General features: G+C 42.3%; 2 protein-coding genes across 5 annotated transcripts in view; both read left to right on the plus strand.

Annotated features, from left to right (window-relative positions):
* The first annotated feature begins 301 nt into the window (after positions 1–301).
* pdha1a (pyruvate dehydrogenase E1 subunit alpha 1a) lies at positions 302–10,611 on the plus strand. 3 transcript variants are annotated; one of them, XM_035431627.1, is made up of 13 exons: positions 302–471; positions 2,345–2,365; positions 4,011–5,027; positions 5,613–5,681; positions 5,832–6,005; positions 6,395–6,521; positions 6,771–6,862; positions 6,990–7,082; positions 7,177–7,332; positions 7,526–7,597; positions 7,880–7,947; positions 8,276–8,384; positions 9,476–10,611. In XM_035431627.1, the coding sequence occupies exons 1-13, from the start codon at positions 415–417 to the stop codon at positions 9,638–9,640; spliced, it is 2,220 nt and encodes a 739-aa protein (XP_035287518.1). In that variant the 5' UTR covers positions 302–414; the 3' UTR covers positions 9,641–10,611. The 3 variants fall into 3 exon arrangements, with proteins under 3 accessions (XP_035287518.1, XP_035287519.1, XP_035287520.1); XM_035431628.1 differs by lacking the exon at positions 4,011–5,027 and having other exon boundaries at positions 312–471; XM_035431629.1 differs by lacking the exons at positions 2,345–2,365; positions 4,011–5,027 and having other exon boundaries at positions 313–471.
* A 1,304-nt stretch (positions 10,612–11,915) lies between these two features.
* LOC118235568 (ribosomal protein S6 kinase alpha-3) overlaps positions 11,916–22,219 on the plus strand; it is a 32,277-nt gene continuing 21,973 nt past the window's right edge. For both annotated transcript variants that reach the window (XM_035433024.1, XM_035433026.1), the window contains exons 1-2: positions 11,916–12,277; positions 18,206–18,250. In XM_035433024.1, coding sequence (XP_035288915.1) covers positions 12,215–12,277; positions 18,206–18,250 — 108 coding nt within the window. In that variant the 5' untranslated portion in view covers positions 11,916–12,214. The remainder of the gene's footprint in view (positions 12,278–18,205; positions 18,251–22,219) is intronic.

Here is a 22,219-nt window from a genome sequence, read left to right on the forward strand (position 1 = left end):
AATAAAAATTGAGCATTAACAACGTATAATAATAATAAAATAATAATAATAATAATATGAGGTGACTGTGTGTGAGCAAAGAGTCCTAAGGTTGTACGCATATGGCAGGGAATTCAAAGTGTTAATGTATAGTTCATGATCGGCTAAGGTCTTGCGTACATGTAAAATTTAACGTTGTATGTTTATTTTTATATTTTTACTGCCCTACAACGTGTAAATCTTTTATTTTCAATAGTTCCGTATCCCACTGTCATTATGACGAGTTTCAGTGGTTTCTGCAAGACGTTGCCAACCCCGAGTATATGGCTTGTTGGCCGGAACGGATTAGTTCAGTTAGTGGTGCTCTGTTTAGGTTTCTGGGGAAGGACGGGAAGACACAACGAAGCAGTGTAACTACGGCCTTCGGACAGTAGCATGCAAAAGATGCTCACCGTAATTTCTAAAGTGTTGAGAGGCACCGTCACAAAAAATGTATGTATACTATAACGGTGTCCGTCCGTAATATCCAAGTACACGCATTTAGTATAATTTATTAGCGATTGGAACATCTGTTTAGCGCTGACCTTGCGATAGCAGGCTGGCTAGCTATCCACTAGGCCAGGCATCTTTTCCTGTCTCACCCCATAACGTTTTATCGAACAGGATTATACATAACTGTATTTGTTTCGTACAGAGTTTGCGGATACATCTATGATTACATAAAGTACAGTAATACTTTTGTGTGATTGTTTAACCAACGTTGTCAACCTAGCAAGTTAGGTAGCTGCTGGCTACCTAACTTCTGGCTGCTACCTACACTCCTCAAGCGCAACCCTTGACAAGGTTGTCCGTGGCTATGGTCACTTTTCGTGCTGGTGTGGTGGCTTCTTACACTTAAAAGCTGTCACAGAGCAATATTAGTAGCGTTACGTGGCAGTGTACTGTAGCAAGGTTGCTTATTTTTAAATGGGTCATATTAGCCAACAATGCAAACAGCATGAACTACGCTAACAGCATAATTTAGCTGGCTAAAATTAGCCAAGTGTTTTATTTATTACCTTACTGAAATAGAACGTTAGACTCTAATCATATCGCAAGTGTGTTTCTAGCTCCAAAGGATTTTAATAGGTTAAATTGTTGTGCCCTAAAATTGTTTAGTTAGCTAATGCGACTGACTAGCCACCTAGCTGACTTTGAAATCAGTTAATAACGTTATTTGCGAGCAGTAACTTAGTTCTACAGTTGGCTAAGTTAATTGCAGTTGGTAGACTATCTCTAGCTATTATAGGTATGAGTGTTACATCTGAAGTACATGTACATATTGCTTGGCTAATTTACTTTCTCCGGTTCGGAGAATTTACTTATCCATGTAGCTGGAGCTACGCTCTAGTCTAAAAGGTATTTTTGTAGTTGGGTGTTGGTGCAATGAGAAATGTCAGTTGGCTAACGTTAGTTAGTTATCAAGTAAACTCTGCTTATATTTTCACAAGTGAAGGTCAGCGTGCCCTGGCCTAAACAGAGGGCAATTTTAAACCTCTTAGGTCGATCACAAGTTTATTGCAGAACGTGAATTATAGCCATAGGTCTGAGTAAAAAAAAAAAAAAAAATCAACGATACAGTTTGCGCAACTTCAGAATGCTGGGCAATGTCTGCCATTAAATAATGTGCAATTCCGGTAGGTAGGTATATGCAATGTTTTCTCTTATGTTAAATGTAAGTATTTATGGTGTAAATATGTATTTTTTTAAAAATAATGCTTGTAAGTTTTATGTTTACATGTCAATGAAAATGAAAAATTAGCACAGATATTTGAAGAATTCCCAAAAATATGTAATACCATTTATGTCCTCTGCTTGGGCCTCATATATGTATATAGAACTTTATTCTTCTGCAAAAACAGTGGTAGGTATTTTTTTGATGAATCATACACATGATGAGTAATCTAACAATCTGAACACTGTCCAAAAATTGACCAAAATGAGACCTTATTGGCAGGTATCAATGTGTCCACTGTGCTTAAACTTGGACATAGATTTAAAAGTTCAAAAATGCTGCATACTATTAGGTTAGTCAACCTTATATACTCACTCTAAAATAAATAAAATGCTATTAATTGGTTGACAAAATTGGATGTGATTGTCTGCATATTTGCCGGTTCTGACCACACAGTTTCAAACCTAATGTTTCCATCTTTTATTGACTAAAATTGCATAGTTCTTTCCTTTCTTTTCTCCTGCACTCTTTACATTTTTATTCACTTTCTTGAACAGATATGGGCCTGGCTGCTTGTTATAGATTCTTGCACATACATTAATTTCATTAGATTAATAATTATCCCTCTCTCTTTCTCTGGCTGCCCTGTAGGGAGCCCAAGCTGTCTCTGAGGTAAGAGATGGTTGGGTTTTTCCCTGCTGCAGTACATATCTTATTGCTGGTGCTGCGCTGCTCAAGATCTAACTGCCATAGACGCGGTGTGCATGCACGCGTGTGCGAACGATGTGCGGTATGCGTGTTGAGTGTAGCGTATGTAAAGTGCTTATCACCATGTCACACATATTTATTCTGTATGTTGGGTGTATGTTTATGTAAGGTGAGTATGTGTAATGGGTACAGGTATCGCTGAGGAGCTGGTGGTTACCATACAGGCTGAATGTATCCCCTCTTTTGAGACTCTTTGCTGAGTCTGCATTGTGTGGATTAGGGGTGGGGCCGTTGCTTGAGTAAACGAGTACTCGCCAGCAGATTCTTAAACGTTTGGAATAAATGTAACCAGTACGTTGGACATATTCTTTATTTTATTTTTTTATGTATTTGAATTTTTTCAAAAATAAGTGCCCTAGTAACAGGTCAAAGCGTGTATAGCCTACATGTTGCACTTATGTTTAATTCCCCCCCCGCCCCCCCCGTTAATCGCATGCTTCAGAGGAGAACACTTGCTTCTCTGCAATGTCCTAAGTTGATAGTGGAGGTTCCAGCATGAAGAACTGGCATATATGATTGGGCATTTCAAACTGGAAAGAAAAGGGGAAAACCATAAAAAAGGAGTTATTTCTCTGATGTAGTTTGTGTGTAAGGTGTATGTGTCATGGGTATGAGCGTAAGGGATGCAGTGTGTAAGGTGTGTCACCTTCAGTACCACTCTTTATGACATGCTCTCGTCATGCTTTTTTTTGTCTAAATATTAATGTCTCCTGATTGAGACACACTCTGAAGATTTGCATCAACAACCCTCTCCATCTATGACGGCCTAGGATTTACACACATTGGCTCTGCCTCCTTAAAATGGCGATTTTCTACTTTTCTCTCATCAAACTTGCTTTGCTGTTAGTCCTTTGGCAGCATCATCTCGGGTGTGTGTTTGGGTGTGAGATTCCTGCAACGGCTACCTGCTGCTGTGATCAAAATAACTGCTTTTCTCTCACAGAAACATAAATCATCAAGTCAACACCTGTCAGTTTAACGGCTACATTAATTACAATGATATTTTTAATGCATGATGGGTAGATATTTCAGTTGGATACGTTTAGCAAGACCAGTTGGGACTGTATCAGTTTAAGCATTTTGGCTGAACCCCTTTCCAATTCATGTTTTTGTTCAATTGAATGTTTTAGTCTTCCTCGATCGTCCTATCTTTCTTTTTCTTTGTCTTGTGCTCTTAGCTTTTTTCTTTGCTTTGAGCTCTTTCCCTGTCATTCGCACAGCTTTGGCACAGTAACCATTGCATTGATATCTGTAGCACAAATGTGTTCACCAAGTGCAGAGTGGAGGGAAAGCAGTGATTTGTCAGGGTGGTGGTTATTAGGGTCATGTGGCGTTGTGTTGAACGGTGAGGACTGAAGTACAGAATACAGAGGAACTGTGAACCCAGAGGCCGTAACATCTCTGTTCTGCCTTTAACCCAGGTTTTTCATCCTGTATCCTTTGTAGGATTCTAAATGAGGAGTTCCTCAATCAAACTGACTTGCCAGTGGAACCTATGTGGAGCTTTGATCCAAATTGTGCTCTGACTGACTGGCTCTTCTTTCTCCAGTCTTCCACAAGGAGAGCTATTCTCCAGCTGCTGGCAGCCCAGTCCGAGTATGCTGACTTAACCTCGCCCCCCGACACGGCGCCGCCACAAAGACCCAGCTTAGATTTAGACTCTTCTCACCTGGGAATCTGCACCACTGTGCCTGAGATAGTCGCGCCTTCGCCTCACCCAGGAGTCAGTACCTGTCAGGCCTTCCCAGTCGTGCCTTGTGCAGAACCAGCTGTGAACAGCAGACCTGTTGAGGACTTCACAAGTTCAAAAAATTCAGTGCTCACTTCCAGGCACACTATGGAGTGTCTGTTTCCACAAGACTCTGAGACAGAGGGACACAAAGCAGAACTCAGTTTAGCTGGAACACCAGAGCACATAGAGACTGCAGAACCTGCATTAAATACAGTCCAACCCAGCCCAGAATTTTTCCCACCAGAACCTACTGTTAATACCGAAATAGCCACCCCAGTATTAACCTCACTAGAACCCCCAGTTAATGTGGAACAAACCAGCCCAACCTCATTAGAACTTGCAGTGAATATGGACCAAAACAGCCCGCAAATAACCCCATTAGAACTTGCAGTGAGTATGGACCAAAACAGCCCACAAATAACCTCATTAGAACCCGCAGTAGATAAAGACCATTCCATCCCACAATTAACCTTGCTAGAACCTACAGGAAGTGCAGATCCAACAAGCCCTGAATTATCCCCACTAGAACCCACAGTGAATGGAGAGCAATCAAACCCAGAATTAATATCAGCAGAACCCGTGATAAGTACTGACCAACCCAGCCCAGAGTTAAGCTCACTGCAGCCCACAGTAAATCCAGACCAACCCAGCCCAGAGTTAACATCCCCAGATCCAGCTGCCACTACCAGCACGCCCGCTGGACACGCCCCTTTGCCTGAGCCTGGGCCTGCAGTGTGCTGCGAGGTGCCCGCCTCAGATATAGCATTCCCCCAACGCCCGGTGAATACCCACAGGCTGACTGAGGACTTACCCTTACCAGAGCCACAGCTTGCTGTGAGTACTGGCAGACCTCTCCATATCTACCACCCCCTCCCATATACTTCTGCATGCTCCCTTTTGCTGTGTCATTCCTAATGTCGGGAGTGCTCCCTGATCCCACACAAGCCCACAGATTGTGGGAAATGCTGCTGGCTCGCAGACGAAACTCCCCTACTAAATCACTCATACCACTGAACTTCACTCTTTCATACCTCAATCCTGTCGCTCGTTCCTTCTCAGTTACTGTTAAAGTTAGCATTTGGCATTAGAACGTTTCGCATGTTTTTTGCGCGGATACAAGATTTTGAAAAGACTGGCAAAATGATTTGGTGCGTTGCTGAGAGTGAAATCGTGCGTCCATTACTTTTTGGCAGTGGAATGGGCTTTCAGCAGCGACGTGTGGATTTAATCAGTGAGCATAGGCCTCTGGAGCGTCAGTGGGCCTTAGACTACTCTCACTGCCCTCTGTTTGGCTAGTTGATGGTGATTCTTGTGTTGGAGAAATTGTCCAGGACATCAGACTAGTGCTGTCATTCTTTTGATTGTAGGTTGTACTTTTGTTTGTTCTCCTACTGAAGTGTCCTGTCTTTCTCTTTGCAGGGAACCAGGGTAGTAGTGTCGGCGCGCACCTACGCAGACTTCACCCCACAGGCTACCTTCGATATAAAGGTGCGTGTGCATGCTCATGTGCTTACACACCTGTTTACATGTCTGGGGTGTTCGTGCCACGGCTGTTGAAGCGAATGAACTCCTAGTGAATGTGGGCGTGTGCGCCATTGTCATTCGTGTTGAGGTCTGATTGATCCGTCCCCCTTTCAGAAATGTGATTTGCACCGCTTCGAGGAAGGCCCGCCCACGCAGTCGGTCCTAACGCGGGAGGAGGGGCTGCAGTACTACCGCACCATGCAGACCATGAGGCGCATGGAGCTGAAGGCCGACCAGCTGTACAAGCAGAAGATCATCCGCGGTTTCTGCCACCTGTATGACGGCCAGGTGAAAACACCCGTCCCCTTTTACGCTGCGGGATTGGGGCTGGTTTCAGCTGGAAAATCCCTGGATTACATTCTCAGTGGGAAACCTTGACTCGGAATTAAAAAGTCCAAAGCAGTTCAGTTAGGCACAGCCAGTTGGGAAAGTGGGTTTGTGAGAAGTATCAAGGACCTAAATAATTTCTATTCATACAATTTTTTGTTAAATAGCATATTGTATACAACATTGGACATGCAAGTTATTTCTTATATTGAATTTACTAAGCAATTATACATTATTATTAAAGAAATGCTCAAATCCTTCCGTTGAAACTTAGTATGATACCCATGCACTGTCTCTCTCTTTGTGTCTCTGACACGTTGGGCCCTCTGCCCCTATGTTTCCTGTAACAGGAGGCGTGTGCTGTGGGCATCGAGGGAGGCATCAACCTCACAGACCACCTGATCACGGCGTACCGTGCTCACGGCTACACTCTCACCCGAGGGGGCACCGTGAGGGAGATCATGGCGGAGCTCACTGGTGGGTCTGCTGGTTGGGTGGGTGGTTATTATGTAAACCCTCATGCAAAAAGAAGGAAAATTCATCCTTTTGGTACCGTGGCTAAATGCATGTTATTGAAAAAGAGACAAGTGAACTTGAACTCAAAATTGTATTCAGAGTAGATGCAACCTCTGTATCTGATCTCAATATATATGGCAGATCTCAGTGTGGGTTGTGAGTGTAATGTGTTGTGACTATGTTCTGCCACCTTGTCCCTCCCTTACTCAGGAAGGAGGGGTGGCATTGCCAAGGGAAAGGGAGGCTCCATGCACATGTACACCAAGAACTTCTACGGAGGGAACGGCATTGTGGGTGCTCAGGTAACACACGCTTTCCCCTTGGCTCTCTCTGGGACATAGACGGGGACCCCCTAGTGTGGCCCTGGACCCCGTGTCTTTACACCCTATATGTCGGCTTTCGGTGTGCTGACACACCTTTGTCTCCCAGGTGCCGTTGGGAGCGGGCGTGGCACTGGCATGCAAGTACCAGGGGAATAACGAGCTGTGCGTCACACTTTACGGCGACGGAGCAGCCAACCAGGTGAGAGCCCCGTGTTTCAGTCTGTTGTGGAGATGTGACGGCCACAGAATAGCCTTGGTGACAAACTCTCCTCCCCCTCCCGCCTCTTCCTCAGGGTCAGATCTTTGAGACCTACAACATGGCTTCTCTGTGGAAGCTGCCGTGCATCTTCATCTGCGAGAACAACAAGTACGGCATGGGCACCTCTGTGGAGCGCGCCGCCGCCAGCACCGACTATTACAAGCGAGGAGACTTCATTCCCGGGCTCAGGGTACGACTGCGCCCAACTGCAGCACCAGCACAGGGGCGGAAATGAACAGAAGCCCCATTCATAACTTCTCACACTTCTACAGGCGTATCGGCTGTGACATGTTAGGCATCTTATTATTATTCAACCGGGCCCTCTTGAGCACTCGTATCAGTACAGCCCTGACACTTCTGTCCCTGCATGTCTGTTTCTGTAGGTGGACGGAATGGATGTCCTGTGTGTGAGGGAAGCCACCAAGTTTGCTGCAGACCACTGTAGAGCCGGGAAGGTGAGCGTTCAGCGTTTTTCAGTGACCATACAGGAATGTAACTAAATGTTGATGCCATCTCTGTATAAATGTTGGTTGCAGCAAATGATTGACTGGCAGGATATTAAACTAATCTTTTAAAAAAACGAACCCCCCTTTAACGCCACTTTGTAAATGGGGGCTCGGTTTCTGTGTTACGTTGATCTTGTTAGGAAAAATTATTCGGTATTGACCCCGAGTCATTTATTGAGTTTTATTGTTACAGAATTGAAGGCCTAACTGATCATCCTTTCATTATTAAAGGGCCCTGTTGTCATGGAACTCCAGACATACCGTTACCATGGTCACAGCATGAGTGATCCTGGAGTCAGGTGAGACCACTCTGTCATGAAGGAGCAGCAAACTCCCATGTTACTCTCTCATCAACGTCTTTATCCTTATTACTTTCATATTGGCTTTATGTTACGTTAGTTTTGTCAGACACTCTTAGAAATAGTTGAAACAATTTGATACATTTTTTTTATTAGACAATTTATAAGACACCCTTTTTATCAGACACCCTTATGAATAGATGAAACAACAACCCAAAGTTAAAATAAGAATTACTCTTGTGCCCTGCTGTACCCTGCTTTTTTCTGTTCAGTTTCCTTGTCCACCCTATGAGTCTACATACCCCTGATCCCTGACGTTTTTCTCCAGTTACCGTACTCGTGAAGAGATCCAAGAGGTGCGCAGTAAAAGCGACCCCATCTCCTTGCTGAAGGACCGTATGCTCAGCAACAACATGGCCAGCGTGGAGGAGCTCAAGGTGAGACCGCAGCCCGAGCAGGTCTTCGCTCTGCTGTGGGAAGTCAGTGCCTCCACCTCTACCGCAGGTGTGAAGTGGCACAACTCCCAAGGAATGCGACCTGTCAGCATATTTGCAGTGTGTGGGTTCTGCTTTGGGCGTGGAAGTGACCGCGGTCCTGCTTCCGACTTACTATTTGCAGCTCGATGGCAATACTTGTAATGAGCAGTGGAAGCAGGTAGGGTTGGGTCGGTTTCCGGGTTTGCCGGTCCGGTCCGGTGTACGAGCTTAAACCGGTTTGATTTTATGCGAACAGACTGAACCAGCATTTGTCATTATGAGACGTTCTGGCAAATTAAAAAGTAGCCTACATCAGCAACCTGTGCCGACGGCGCTAAATCCAACTTGTATTGCATTAGTAATAAGCAATATGACAACCTGATTATCATAATATTATATTTGTTTATAAACAGAGCCACTAGTGTCTGAGTGCAAAAAAAAAAAAGGATTGACAGGTAGACCACGACATTTATTTTGCCTTTTTGTATAGCCATTTCCGTGGATAAAATCACATTTATTATTATTATTTTCTGTTAAAAACATTTAATTTATATCCAGGGAGATAGCCAACTACTTGCAAGTTAGATGACGTGTAGCCATTTAATAATACGATCGCATTTCAGGCTGGAAAATAACCCGTTAAACCAGAGAAATTGCTGAGTTGTCTTAGAATCTTTATCACAACAAAATGTATCAAGGCTGACAGAGTTGGCATAGCAACGAAATGTAACGACTTTAACGAAATGTTAACTATGGCACAACGGATATAACAGCTGTTTTAGAATGTCATTGCCTCACCCGGATCAGTTTTGCAGTGTATATTACAACATAAGCTGCATACAGTTAGGCAGTCCAAAACAGGCAGATTGGCAGAGACTTCACAGCTTTAATTCAAAATTTTTTTATTGTCAGATTAGCAGTCGTGTTGCTCATAATGCTGCACAACAATTATTGTTTCACCTGGAGTTAAATTTCTGAGTACAAGCTGACGTTGTGTACCACTTTAAAATGTGTCCGTTTACATTCTGTTTAACGCTGTGTGTTTTTAACAGGAAATTGATGTAGAGGTGCGGAAGGAGATTGAGGATGCGGCACAGTTTGCCACCACCGACCCCGAGCCCCCGCTGGAGGATCTTTGCAACCACATCTTCTACAACGAGCCGCCCATGGAGGTGCGCGGCACCAACCCCTGGATGAAGCTGAAGTCTGTCAGCTGAGGGCCTAGAGAAGCCCCACCCCACAGCCCCACCCCGTCACTCCCCTCTAACCCCACCTACTCATCCCTGCGGCCAGGTGCCAGAAGAGACTCCATCGACACACACGCCCAGTTCCAAGGCTGCTAGCCCCCTTTTCTTCCCAGCCAGGACCCAAACTCCCATGCTCCACCCACCCAGGAGGGATCAGTTTGTGTCCAGGCTGGGCTCAGCAACATTCAGCACTTCAGCCAAGGGTTGGAAATATAGTCAATGTAATGGTTTAAGTAACTTTGTAAAGCATATACTTGCCTTATTATTCATGTTAACATTATTATTTTATTGTGTTTTGGTGTTAAATAAAATAAGGATTAACGGTTTAAGGGGTAAAAGGGATCTTTTCATTTTGCCAAAACAAATGTTCCTTGAATGATAAAGGCTTTACGTTTCTTGGCCACTGGTCGTGTTGTTACATTTAGAAACTTTAGAATTTAAACAAATTAAAATTGTCCAAAGACTTGTCTTCAGAGGCCAAGAGAGTTGTAGCCCTAGGCCGAACAAGACCTCGATGCCACCCCTCAGTTGGAGTCGACACCTTGAACTTCTATGAGTAATATCAATTATCCATTTTTGTTGCGCATAAGGTTTTGTTAGTTGCTGTACGTTAATATTAACAAATATCAAATGTTTTCCATCTGTAGACCATCAGTGACAGAGAAACTAAAATGGGAATATAGAATCGACCTCCTCTTCTCTGTCTGTAGCATTGAGTAACATGCGAGTGAGACATGGGTTGTCACCGGGAGGGTTCAGTGAGTTATAATGTACACAGGGTGGATATGGTTCTATGTTGACTCTAGGTGTTGAGGAAGGGAGAGTGATGGAAAGAGAGTTTGTGGAGGTCCGCAAAATTAAATCCTGAAAATATCAAGGGTGTTACCTGACATTGTGCTTGTGCTGTCTAAAGGAAATAAATACATTGGAATGTCCAAAGATTTATGTTTCTGAGCAACTAATATAGTTGGAGAATTGAGATGTGTTCCTGTCTACAAACACTGTTGCCGATTATTTTTGAGGGGAATGAAGGCAAATCTGAATTTCAGGGGAACTGTGTGAAACTCCACCGGAAGAATTTTAAATCAGATTTTCTGTTGGTTTCAAATTTTGTCTCCTTACCATCCACTAGAGGTCAGAAGATTCTCAAAAAATTGCTCTGGCTATGAGTCTCTGGCAATATAAACTGATCGCAGTCCAGAAGTGGCCTGTCTGCCAAAATTACCAGACGGCCAGGTTGCAACAACCATCACTCCATTTCTTGGAGGAGGCAATTGCAGTTACCGTTAGCCATTTACATACAATCCATGTATGCAGCTGGATCTTTAGTGAAGCAATTCAGGTAAGGTGCCTTGATACACTGAGGTTATAACACGAGTTTCCCACCTGAGAATTTAACATATATCCTCAGAGTTGTAAGGCAAGTTTTCTAACGTAACCATTGTGCTGAAACACTGTGTTCACCATAGCTTCTTTTTTTGGGGGGGGGGGTGGGCGGGGGGGGGGGGGGGGATTGGGGAGTCTCAGACTTGGTGAGTTATGGCTCATGATTTTCCAGATTGTTGCTCCTACTTATTAATGGTTTGAGTTTGCCTGGAAATTTGTGTTTATGAATAGCCACAATGGTGAGTGTCTTTGGGGTACATGGGCTTTAGTGGCAGCGCTGCTTGTAAGGTCGTGGGTGGCATATTGGTGGCACTCCGTAGGCACAATAGGCAATTCCAACTAGGGGAAAAATTGAGAAAAAAAAATGATGTACAAGAATGCTATATAAATAATAGACACTACTATGCAACAAAAAAGTGAGGTTGACCGCTGACTGACTTCATTATTTCATTAAAAATTACGATATTTTTGAATTAGTCAACATCCACTTTTATCAAATTTCATTTCTTTATCAATACCTAAAAGCAGTGTGGTTTTTAAAAAATAGAAATACTGTATTAGGTAGACTGCTGTTACTACATACAGTACATTCCACAATGCTGCCATTCTGGAGGTGGAGGTGGGGGGTGGGGGGGTGGGGGGGGGGGGGTGAAATCTCCATCATTTTCTGCTTCATCTAGATTTCATTCATCTGCTGATAAGGTCAATCGGGTACGGAGACCTTCCTGTGCTCCTGTCGTAGGCACAGTGAAATTCTTACCTGCCTTTGATCTTTAGATGCCAAGCTCCTCCCTCGGCCCATGACGCAAAAGCGATGCAGAACCCAGCCTCTGACAGACAGGTAAACCCGAGCCACGAAGGCGCCATATTGAGGGAAACGGAAGTGGGTGACTGCGATAGCGAGTTAAAAGGGAGGCGAGTGAACAAAGTTACATTGAAGGGAGGGGGGGCTAAAGAGGAGGGAAAGTATTTTGACTACGGTATTGAAACAAAACCGGACTTATTTCGCGGGGAAGCGGTCGCCCACTTTTAAGGATTAACATTTGCACAGTATTATACCCGTATCGGAAACGACGTGTCGTATGCAGCCAGTTAGCTTGCTTGCTAGCAAGCTAGCTAAGTTCATCAGGAGATTTTAGGACAAATCCGTAAGCCAAGATGCCGCTGGCACAGCTGGCGGACCCCTGGCAGAAGATGGCCTTGGGGAATGCGGAGAGCGAGGTAAATTCTGGCAGACCATTATCTGTAGCTCGCGGTAGCTACAATGCGGGTCGACGTGGGACCAAGTGCTAGTCTATTTATTTAAAACCATCTTTCTTGGTACAGTTAACTTGTGACAATAGACACATATAATGACACTGCACGTTCATAGCGTCTTTTTGGCACAAGCTAATCAAAAAGTTGCCTATCAGAGACAGTGAATATATTTCTTGCAGTGGAGAGGGAATATTAATTATGTATTTAGCTCGTATGAAACTGCTGACAATGGCTAACGATATTTCCCTGAAAGTAAAGCGATAGTTAGAGAGAATACTACGAGGAAGCGGTGCTGTTTCATGACCAAAAAAAAAAAAAAATGACGTCTGACATTTTAAGAAGTCGGATGTCTTTTGCTAAGAAATTAATGACATTGAACTATAGGTTACTGTGTTAGCTTAAATTATCATCAATGCTTCTGCTAACTTGATTTAGAAATGTATTTGGGTAGCTAGCTAGAACTGCTTGTCGCATCATGCTGTAGGCTACTTGATTTAGCTATACACCGCCAACAAGCTTACCACATTTTAATGAGTAAGACACAAGAAACAAACAAATATAACTTTAGCACATATGTATTATGAAGGTATTCCCTTAACATATTGAGTATATGCTCGGTCTCTATGCGGACAGGATATCCTTACATGATACCATGTGTCCTTATGGTGAGTTTGTGAATAGTCTGAGCTTCTCGCCGAAGATATAGTCTTAGTCAGCGTTAGAGACAGCCTTTTGAATTATGGAAAATTGTGAATCTGAATCACAGATGATTCAGTAGGCTGTGACAACGCGAACGAGTTCTGTAGGGTAACTCCTTATTTTGTCTTGTCTCCTGAATGCACATTTTCTTGCACCAGGAAAATCATATTTGATTTACAAGCGTGCCACTTTATACAGTAGGGTTGGGTCGGTTATGAAACGCTGCTCTATATGTGTGTGCATTGTACTAGTCAGGAATGGCACCCGCCACTCGAAGTTGCGATGGGGCAGCTAGCTTGGGGGAGGGGATTGTGGAAGGAAGCTGTCAAAACTATGACAGTAGTAGGTCACTGCTTGGAACAAAAGAGAACAAAGAGCGGAGAGATGAAATACCAGTAACCACTAAGTTCAAATTCATTTAAACCCATGGCTGTTTTGATGTAATTTGGGTGGTTCACTTGTAGTATTATTTCAAAATGTTTTAAAGATTCTATATTGTTTGGCCAAATCTGTTTTTATACAGTGGGAATTTACTCACTGTCATAAGGGCCCTTATTGTTTCTCTGCAGACCAACCTTGCTGCAGACACTCGACAAAGAACAAAGTCAAAAAGGGAAAACTTTTTTCAGGATAAAAAAAAAAGTAATTCTCGGGATTCCCAATGACGCAGATATAGTGGCATTCCTATTGTTACTTTTTGAGCTATTTTAAAAGTTTTACAGGCTAAATGCGATTCTACACACTTTAAAATTAGACCCGTCCTGCACTTGTATATGAAGGAAAATCTGACCCAACAACTTTGAATGAAAACTGGTGTATTGATGCACATTAACTTATTCTTGATTATTTAGCATTCTTGATCTGCTCTCTGTTAGTGCCTCCTATGACTGTTGCTCATTAGGTTGTATGACAATTGATGTCTGACTAGCTGACTCCAGCAGGTCCATAGGAGTCGAATCTGCCAAAGAAGTCATCACAAAAAAGTTTTAGTGCTCAGAATGCGGATAATCTGAGTACCAGGGGGCTGGATCAGGAAACAAATTCTGTTGCACATGAATCTTTGACAGGAAGTACAGCTCTCTAGACTCCCTGCTACATTTTAGATGTAGAAATCAAAGGAAATCAATTTACATATTACAATTAACATATTACATAGCTGCTGGAGGATTGCAGTACTGCATTCTGCTTTCTCTTTTCATTTCTCTAATAGTATTGTGCTACTGGTAAAATGCAAAAAAAAGTCCCCTTTTTCACATGAATAATGCAGTGAGATGAATTTTAGTAACTTTTACAGTTTTGTAATTCTGAGGGATATTTTCATGTTGAGAGCTGTAGTTCAACAGAGACTCGAATATCCCCAGGGCTGCAAGCACGTATCTTTTAACCAGGATGAACCCAGATTTCTCAGAATTAATTTTACACTTTATTACTTGCACAACAGAAGGCAGTTGGCTCGAATTTCTGAACTTGTTTATTGTACACCCAGCCCTATTAAAAGCACTGTTATGTATGATGCTTGTGATAAGGGTGTGCTTTAAGTGAATGAATATTAATGCCATGTGATAGAAACATGAAGACTTTTATTTTACAAGATGAAGAACAAGATTCTGTCGGTGTCTGAGCATGCACAAATGTGAAAGGGCCTTAAAGGGTCGGTTCACCCAAAGAGGAAATTAAGGTATATTTTCACTTACCTAGAGTACCATCTGTCTACCCAGATAGTTTAGTTTTTTTGATGAATTTTCTAGATACAATGGACCTTAACAGGGCCATGCTTTTGTGGCACTCAATGCGGCGAAAATTTACGTGAAAAAAAACTTAACAGCAAAGTTATCTTTGCAAATATAATGCCATGATCACTCATGAACTGCTTAATTTTTGCAGTTTCATTAAAAACTACTACTTCTACTGAAGTTTGCCAACTGTGTATATCAGCAAAGTCTCAACCAAAGCACACCAGTATAGAGCGTTACAGTTTGTAGTCCTAAAACCCCGAAGTGAGTTAACATTTTTGAACCATTGCTTCCATCGGCAGATTTCCAGTGCTTTTTTCCCAAAAGGGTTTTACATTTATGCCAAATATAAGGTCTGTAGGTAACATAAGCCTAAGCAAGTTTCACATTTTGTTCTACAACATAAATTACACCCATTAGTATCTCAGTCGTGAATTTCAAAGCCGTTAGGCTATGTGCTTTGAAAATGCAGGCTGCTAGCAAATTTCTTCTGTATATTGAAACTACAACAAACGGTCGCATTCCACCAATGTCACATCACCACCACTCAAATTTCATACTAGCCCACCTGCACGAGACAACTTTTGTAGTTTCAATGTACATGAACCAATCTTAAGCTTAAGTTAACCACAGAGCTTAATTTCAGCATAAATCGAAAACCCTATGGGGTAAAAAGCATTTGAAATTTGCCAAGGTAACCTATAGCGGAAGAAACTTCTGGATTGGCCTACAAAAAGATGTAATCACTGTAACACTTGTTTTAACAATGTTGACACTGCACCCCAGAATATTGGCGTGCTTAGATTGAGACTTAGTGTGGATTTACACTGATGGCGTACTTTGGTAGTAGTTCTCGATGAAAACCTGCGCAAATTAAGCTCTGTGGATGTTTGTGAGTAACCGTGGTCTTATATTTAGAAAGAGATGTTTCTGTCTGTTTTTGATTGTAAATTTTCACTGCATTGAGCGCCACAAAAGCATGGACCCATTGAGGTCTGTTGTATCAGCAAAACTATCTAGATGGATAGATAGTACTCTGGGTAAGTAAGCATAACTTCATTGCTTTTTTGGGGCAACTGTCCCTTTAAGGGGTTTTCAAATGTTTTGAGATTTGCAAATTTGTAATTAAAATAAGAATTGAATAATTGAATAAATGCCTAGCTTGTTTGATTGTTTGGTTTGAATGCAACTGCGATTCAGTTCATTGGAAGACACCTCTCGTAGTCGTGCAATTGTACTATGCTGCAAATTGAAATGATCAAACAGACTACTGTTGAGCGGTGGTCTTGCACCATTCGAATGTGAACTTGCTATGTTCGCGATACTGCTCCACAAAACTTTGTGCAGTATGGAGGCAAACCCATTCAAACACATTCACTTGAAAATGAACCACTTAGAAGGGGAACTGAAGTATGGAGGAGTCATCACCACAATTTCCCTTTGTATCTGCCATCTCCTCATCACTAGTGAATCGTTATTTGAGTTGCATCTTCAACAGATAGACACAGAACATTTGCATTTTTAAATTTGATTAATTGATGAATGAACCAACAACACATACATAGCACAAGGGCACAGTAAGTTGGGTGTGTGTATTCCAGGTCATAGCCTAAATAATTTCAAGCAAACGTATTGTGAAAATGCCAGAACATCCTTGCAGAAGGTCTTTATATATTGTTAAACTGAGTTTACACACACACACACACACACACACACACAGTTGGAACACTTTTTCATCATGCTTGAACACGCACACCGTGGTTGAGTTCCAAGATGACACACATCATTAAATCATGTGGCTTATAACTCATTTTCCAAGTCCTCCTGAAATGCGGACCCACGTCAGTCCTGACCTTTTCTTGCTCAAGGAAAAAATCAATAGACAGCAGGCCGTTCAGACTTCACTCTGAATATGCTTATTGTGGCAGTCCCTTTGTTGTATGTGCTGTCGAAGTCCCCGCAATGCTGCTTTCTGACTGGAGTGCACCATTGTCCAAAATCACCACACATGTCATTAGCTCCAGTGAGAAAGTGTGTGTGCACAAAAACTACAGCGCCCCACAGTTCAGATTATTTGAACTTTAAAATGTTGTACTTGGTGGCTTATGTCTTATGTTCCTATGTTCGATCAGTCGTTGCCAAATTGAAAAGTATCAAACCTCTTTAAAATGAAGACAGTCTGCTGGTAGAAAAACCTCAGAGGTTGATATTGTGGAAACGACCACTCTGGTTGTTTAATTTAGGTTGAGGTCAGGCTGAGGCCAGCCAGCTGAAACATTTTTGGAATATTAGGTCTCAACATTATTTGCTTGTATATAACTGTAAACAATGCATACAATAAAGGCTGTATGTAGTAGTAAAGAGGGTACTTCTTTGTGCTTATCTAGACTTTAGCCAAAAAAAAGAAAGAAGAAAATTCAGTGAGATGTTCGGACTACTGTTGGCATTGCAGCAGTCCAGCAGTAACACTTTTGTGGTACCTTGCATGTCTGTGCAGAATTTTCCTTTCTCACTGCCATTCCTCTGGATAATGTCACTTTTAAAGTTGTCTGGAGATTCTGGTGAATATAGCCTGGGTCTTGGTTATTAAGGTGTTACGCATTTTGAAATGACAAACCAATGCCAGCTCCATTTTGGTATACTAATGTATGTCTTAAATGTTGTGATTTGTATATTTGTGTCTCTGAAGTAAGTGTGCAGTGATTACTTATGGTTGTGAGTTTCTGCATAGTGCAGTTGTGTATTTTAAAAATACAGTGATTTGTGCGAGTCCTCTCTATGCTGAAAGTTACTGTGGGTCATTTGTTAGAATCTTCACCTAACCAGTTTTATTTGTTGATCCACCTATCATGAAAGAAAGATAATATGTGGCATAAAACACAGAAATGTGTTGAGTCATTAAAACCTTTAAAGTAACCCTAAACTCTGGTTACCATTGGTTCTTTATTGTAAAGTATTGTATTTTTATGTGGCATAGAAAGCTGACACATGCATTACTGTTTCGTCTCATACGATTCTGGGTGAGGTAACCAATGGGTCTTTTTTACAATGGATATTCTTACAAAGAATTGGGCCTACCAATTTTGGTTGTAATGAAGGACCCATCATGGCAGTGAGTATCGGTTTTTATTAATTACAGTTTTAATCTAAAATGATAGATTATGGTTTTGTACCAAAGTAAAAGCAATGTGTTGTACAACTAAGAATTAATACTTTCAAATTTGCAAAAAAAAACTGAATAAATAAAAATTAAGTCTGCTGTTTCTCACCCTTTAATTTTAGGTCAATATCTAAAGGACGCTAAAAAAAACATATAAAGGCTTTACATACAGTTGTCCTACTGTAGCTGTATGGGCTAATGGGATATCGGATTTAAATTTTTGTCATTTTACTTATGACTTTTAAATACCTGAGTAATGTCAATACCTGACAATGTGTTCTGTGCTGTCTTTTTCTGCAGGTCTTGGAGGAGTCCATGGGTGAAGATGAAACACCAGTGTGCAGCGTAAGTTCTTTCTATATATCTCTCCCTCATATATATCTGGAGGCAAGCCATCCTCTTGCAGCAGTTCTGCCTAGGTATGTGCCTAACCAAGGCAGTACTATTTGCTGCTATCCGAAGGTATACGGACCCAGAAATTGTACTCCAGAACAATGTCGTATAAGATTTTGAAAAGCCAATAAATCCCAAGATTTAAGCGCACATTTTCTCCGATCCTCCAGCTAGTCACCGCATGAGACCGAGCTTACCCAGCTGGCCAAATAACCACCGAATACACGCACAGGCGGTAGCCTTGTAGCCAGATGTGATTGTTAATAGTGCTTGGGCACTGTTGCTATCATAAAGGTAAATCTGTAATGGACTATGCTACCAGCCAGGGGCAGCTTGCATCAAACTTTGTGTTGAATCCGCACTAATGATATGCACGTGTTTCTGATTTTCCCTGTATGGGAGTTTCTTTCTCATATTTACCAGACACCACATAGACCGGTTCTTATGGTAAATTGGAGTGTCCTGATGAAATCAGTGTGAATGTTTGCTCACATGAACAGGCTTAGTGTCCACTCCTACATTCACCACAAATGGTCAGAAAACCATAATATGTATGTGTATATATATCACTGTTTTCTAAGCCAGTACAAGTCGCCAAACAGGCTACAGAATCAGCTTATCTCCCAGCAAAGTATGCTGAGAGTACGCACCCACTCACATTTTGGCCTGCATTATCTACTGTCTCACACTCACATTGCAAGTAAGATGAAAGACACTAAAAAATTGGCTACAGCAAAAACTACCTTTTGCTGTGTTGATCTTACTACTTTAATTGATCTAAAATGTGTCTGCCCTAATTAGAAAATGTTGAATGACATATGGTATTTGGGGGAGAAAAAAAAACAAAAAACTACAGGTCTGCTTCTTGTTGCATTGAACACTCACTCACTACCACTAATTGTCAGTAGCAACCACTTAATATTATAAAGGGACTGTGCTGCTATTCAATCGATGGCATTGCTGTTGTTTTAGGACACTATGATTGGATTTAAGCACTGCCTCCTGTCATGTGACTTTTTACGATTAAGAAGACAAACGTATAATGATAAACGTATAAAAAGAGGGCTAGCTCCTTGGAGGCAAGTTTGAGATTGCCTCCATCGAGCAAGTTTGCACTCTTTCCCTTTTCCGCTGATAGATGTCTCTGTTTCTGCCACAATTTACAGCTAAACATTTGACACCGAATAATGACCTATTTTGTGTTTATATTTGTATTTGTTTTATGTGGACACCCCTTCTAGTGGGTGCGACTACTTCAGCCACACCCATTGCTAAGGCCTTCATAAAATCACGCATACAGCCATGTAATCTCCATAGAGAAACATTGGCAATAGAATGGGTTGTACTGAAGAGCCCGGGTTCCACCTTTCCAACAAGTCAGTTCATAAAATGTCTGCCCTGCTAGAGCTGCCCTGTTCAACTGTAAGTGCTATAATTGTGAAGTAGAAATGTCTAGGAGCAACAACAGCTCAGCCGTGAAGCAGTAGGCCACCCAAGCTCACAGAACGGGACCGCCGAGTGCTGAAGCACGTAAAAATAGTCCATCCTCGGTTGCAACCCTCACTACCAGGTTCCAGACTGCCTCTGGAAGCAACGTCAGCACAAGAACTGTTGGTCGGGAGCTTCATGGAATGGGTTTCCATGGCTGAGCAGCCAGGAGTTGGCTGGAGTGGTGTAAAGCACACCGCCATTGGACTCTGGAGCCGTGGAACCGCATTCTCTAGAGTGATGAATCATGCTTCACTATCTGCCAGTCTGACGGACAAATATAGGTTTGGCAAATGCCAGGAGAACGCTACCTGCCTGAATGCATAGTTGCCAACTGTAAAGTTTGGTGGAGAAGGAATAATAGTCTGGGGCTTTTTTTAAATGGTTTGTGCTATGCCCCTTCGAAATCTTAATGCTACTGCATACAATTACATTATAGAGAACTGAGTGCTTCCAATTTTGTGGCAACAGTTTGGGGAAGGCCCTTTCCTGTTTCAGCATGACAGTGCCCCCATGCAATAAGTGAGGCCCACAAAGAAATGGCTTGCCGAGTTTGGTGTGGAAGAACTTGACTCGCCTGCTCAGAGCCCTGACCTCAACTCCATCAAACACCTTTGGGATGAATTGGAATGCTGACTGAGAGCCATGCCTTATTACCCAACATCAGTGCCCAACCTCACTAATGCTCTTGTGGCTGAATGGAAGCGAATGTCCGCAGTGTTCTAAAATATAGTGTAAAGCCTGGGTGTAATGTTTGGGTGTCCACATACTTTCGGCCATGTAGCGTGTGTGTATATCATTTTAATTAAAGTAATGCAGACAAACATTTATTTTATGACATTTCTTCTCATTCATCCAACATAAAATTCATTCCTCCACCTGAAAGTTCATTCCTGAAATATCAGTAGTTGACTGAGAATTTTTTTTCAGGCCTGGGGGTACCAAAAAACCCCTGAACAGACGTGGCGCACAGGGTGGCAAATTGGCGCGGTTAGATGTTGCAGCAGGCGGTCTTGAAGTTTTTTTAGCTTGCACTCTGTTATTAAATGGAAATTAACTGATGACTGATGTAGTGCTGCAAATGGGTTAGCACTTTGATGCTACACATTTAAATTAAATTTGCTGTAAATGGTTGTTCTGCGTTTTTAATTATGTTGATTTCCATTGTTACAGCCAGTCTTGCACTACTTTAAGAATGAGGTGAGGTGGTAAATTAACTCTGTAGAAAGAACACTAGTCAGCACACAAGTCTTAGAAGATATAACCCACAGGACAGGCTCTGTTCCAAAATAGCGATATTGCTTCACCGAGGAGTGGTCAGTTTTCAGCTCCGGTTGTGGCTTTGCCAGCCTATGAGAACTGAGACGAGTGTGAGCGCGAGTGCCTGGTACAGGTGTGGGAGAAGAATGTGAGTTTGCAAATGTGGAAGTGGAGCGCGTGCATGTGCGAATGAAATCTCTGGCCAACACTCCCCACTCCCAGCGGCCTCTTCAGTTAGCCGAACTGAAGTTGCCGTATCCTTTCACTGGCGGCTTTGAGCTTGACTGTACAAGTGTTACAGCTGACACGCCCGTCAGGCTGTTATTAGTGCCTGGGGCATGTGCGAGACTTGCATCACATTCACAGGCAACTTGTAACTTGCTGCCCCGCTGAAAACTCTGGCTCCTGACGTCACGCTTGACCCCGGCCAAAAATCTCTGCCCATTATCTGTTAAAGAAGCAAAATACCTATCTGTTACTTTAATTATCTAGCAAGATGATCCACTCTCAATTGGGAAAAATAATGGTGACTGCATTTCTGAATACTGTTTAAAACCAATTTCTTATAACTGCACCTTAAGAGTTACCCTGCTCTTTTAGCGTGGTTAACTGGCTAGCTGTCATCAAGTTTCTGTAAAGCCCTAGGTGAGCCACCTATCTAGATTGCTAAGTAGGAACAAAAGGACTGGGAAAACTATCTTGTCTGCTAGCTTACTGTTGTATTTTCTGCACTCATTTCAGATTTGGCTGCACTTTGGTCTATTTTGGTCTGTGTTGTGCTCTGCTGAGAGCTCTGAGCAGTAGTCTGGCTCCCTTGCTTTATTCGCCTTTTCCCCTTTTGTCTCCAAGGACCTGGATAGCCATCTTCTTCATAAGCCTGATTTCCAAACAATTCAGGTTCTGATGAGTGTTGATATTGGATCAACTGCCACCAAGATCTCAAGTAAAATCTGAGACACGTTGTGATGTTTTGAAGTTAATTAAGGGATATTTTTAAATCTCCATTCTGTCATTTTTTGTGATGTAGGTTCATAGTGCTGTCACAGGAATAGGGGGAGGTGACATTCACACCTCTTGCTTCACCGAGAGTCTAGGGCAGTGTGAATGAAGGATTATGGACGGGGAGCAGCAAACCAAACTCATATGCCAACATGTCTGGAGAGATGGAAAGAA

Source organism: Anguilla anguilla, chromosome 9, assembly GCF_013347855.1.
Source record: "Anguilla anguilla isolate fAngAng1 chromosome 9, fAngAng1.pri, whole genome shotgun sequence".
Lineage (NCBI taxonomy): Eukaryota > Metazoa > Chordata > Actinopteri > Anguilliformes > Anguillidae > Anguilla > Anguilla anguilla.

Coding starts and splice junctions, on each gene's coding strand:
- pdha1a (XM_035431627.1), top strand. CDS start 415: ATGCAAAAGATGCTCACCGTAATTTCTAAAGTGTTGAGAGGCACCGTC. Junction 6,006..6,394: donor GCCACCTGTATGACGGCCAG/GTGAAAACACCC, acceptor TTCCTGTAACAG/GAGGCGTGTGCTGTGGGCAT. Junction 7,083..7,176: donor GCGACGGAGCAGCCAACCAG/GTGAGAGCCCCG, acceptor CCTCTTCCTCAG/GGTCAGATCTTTGAGACCTA.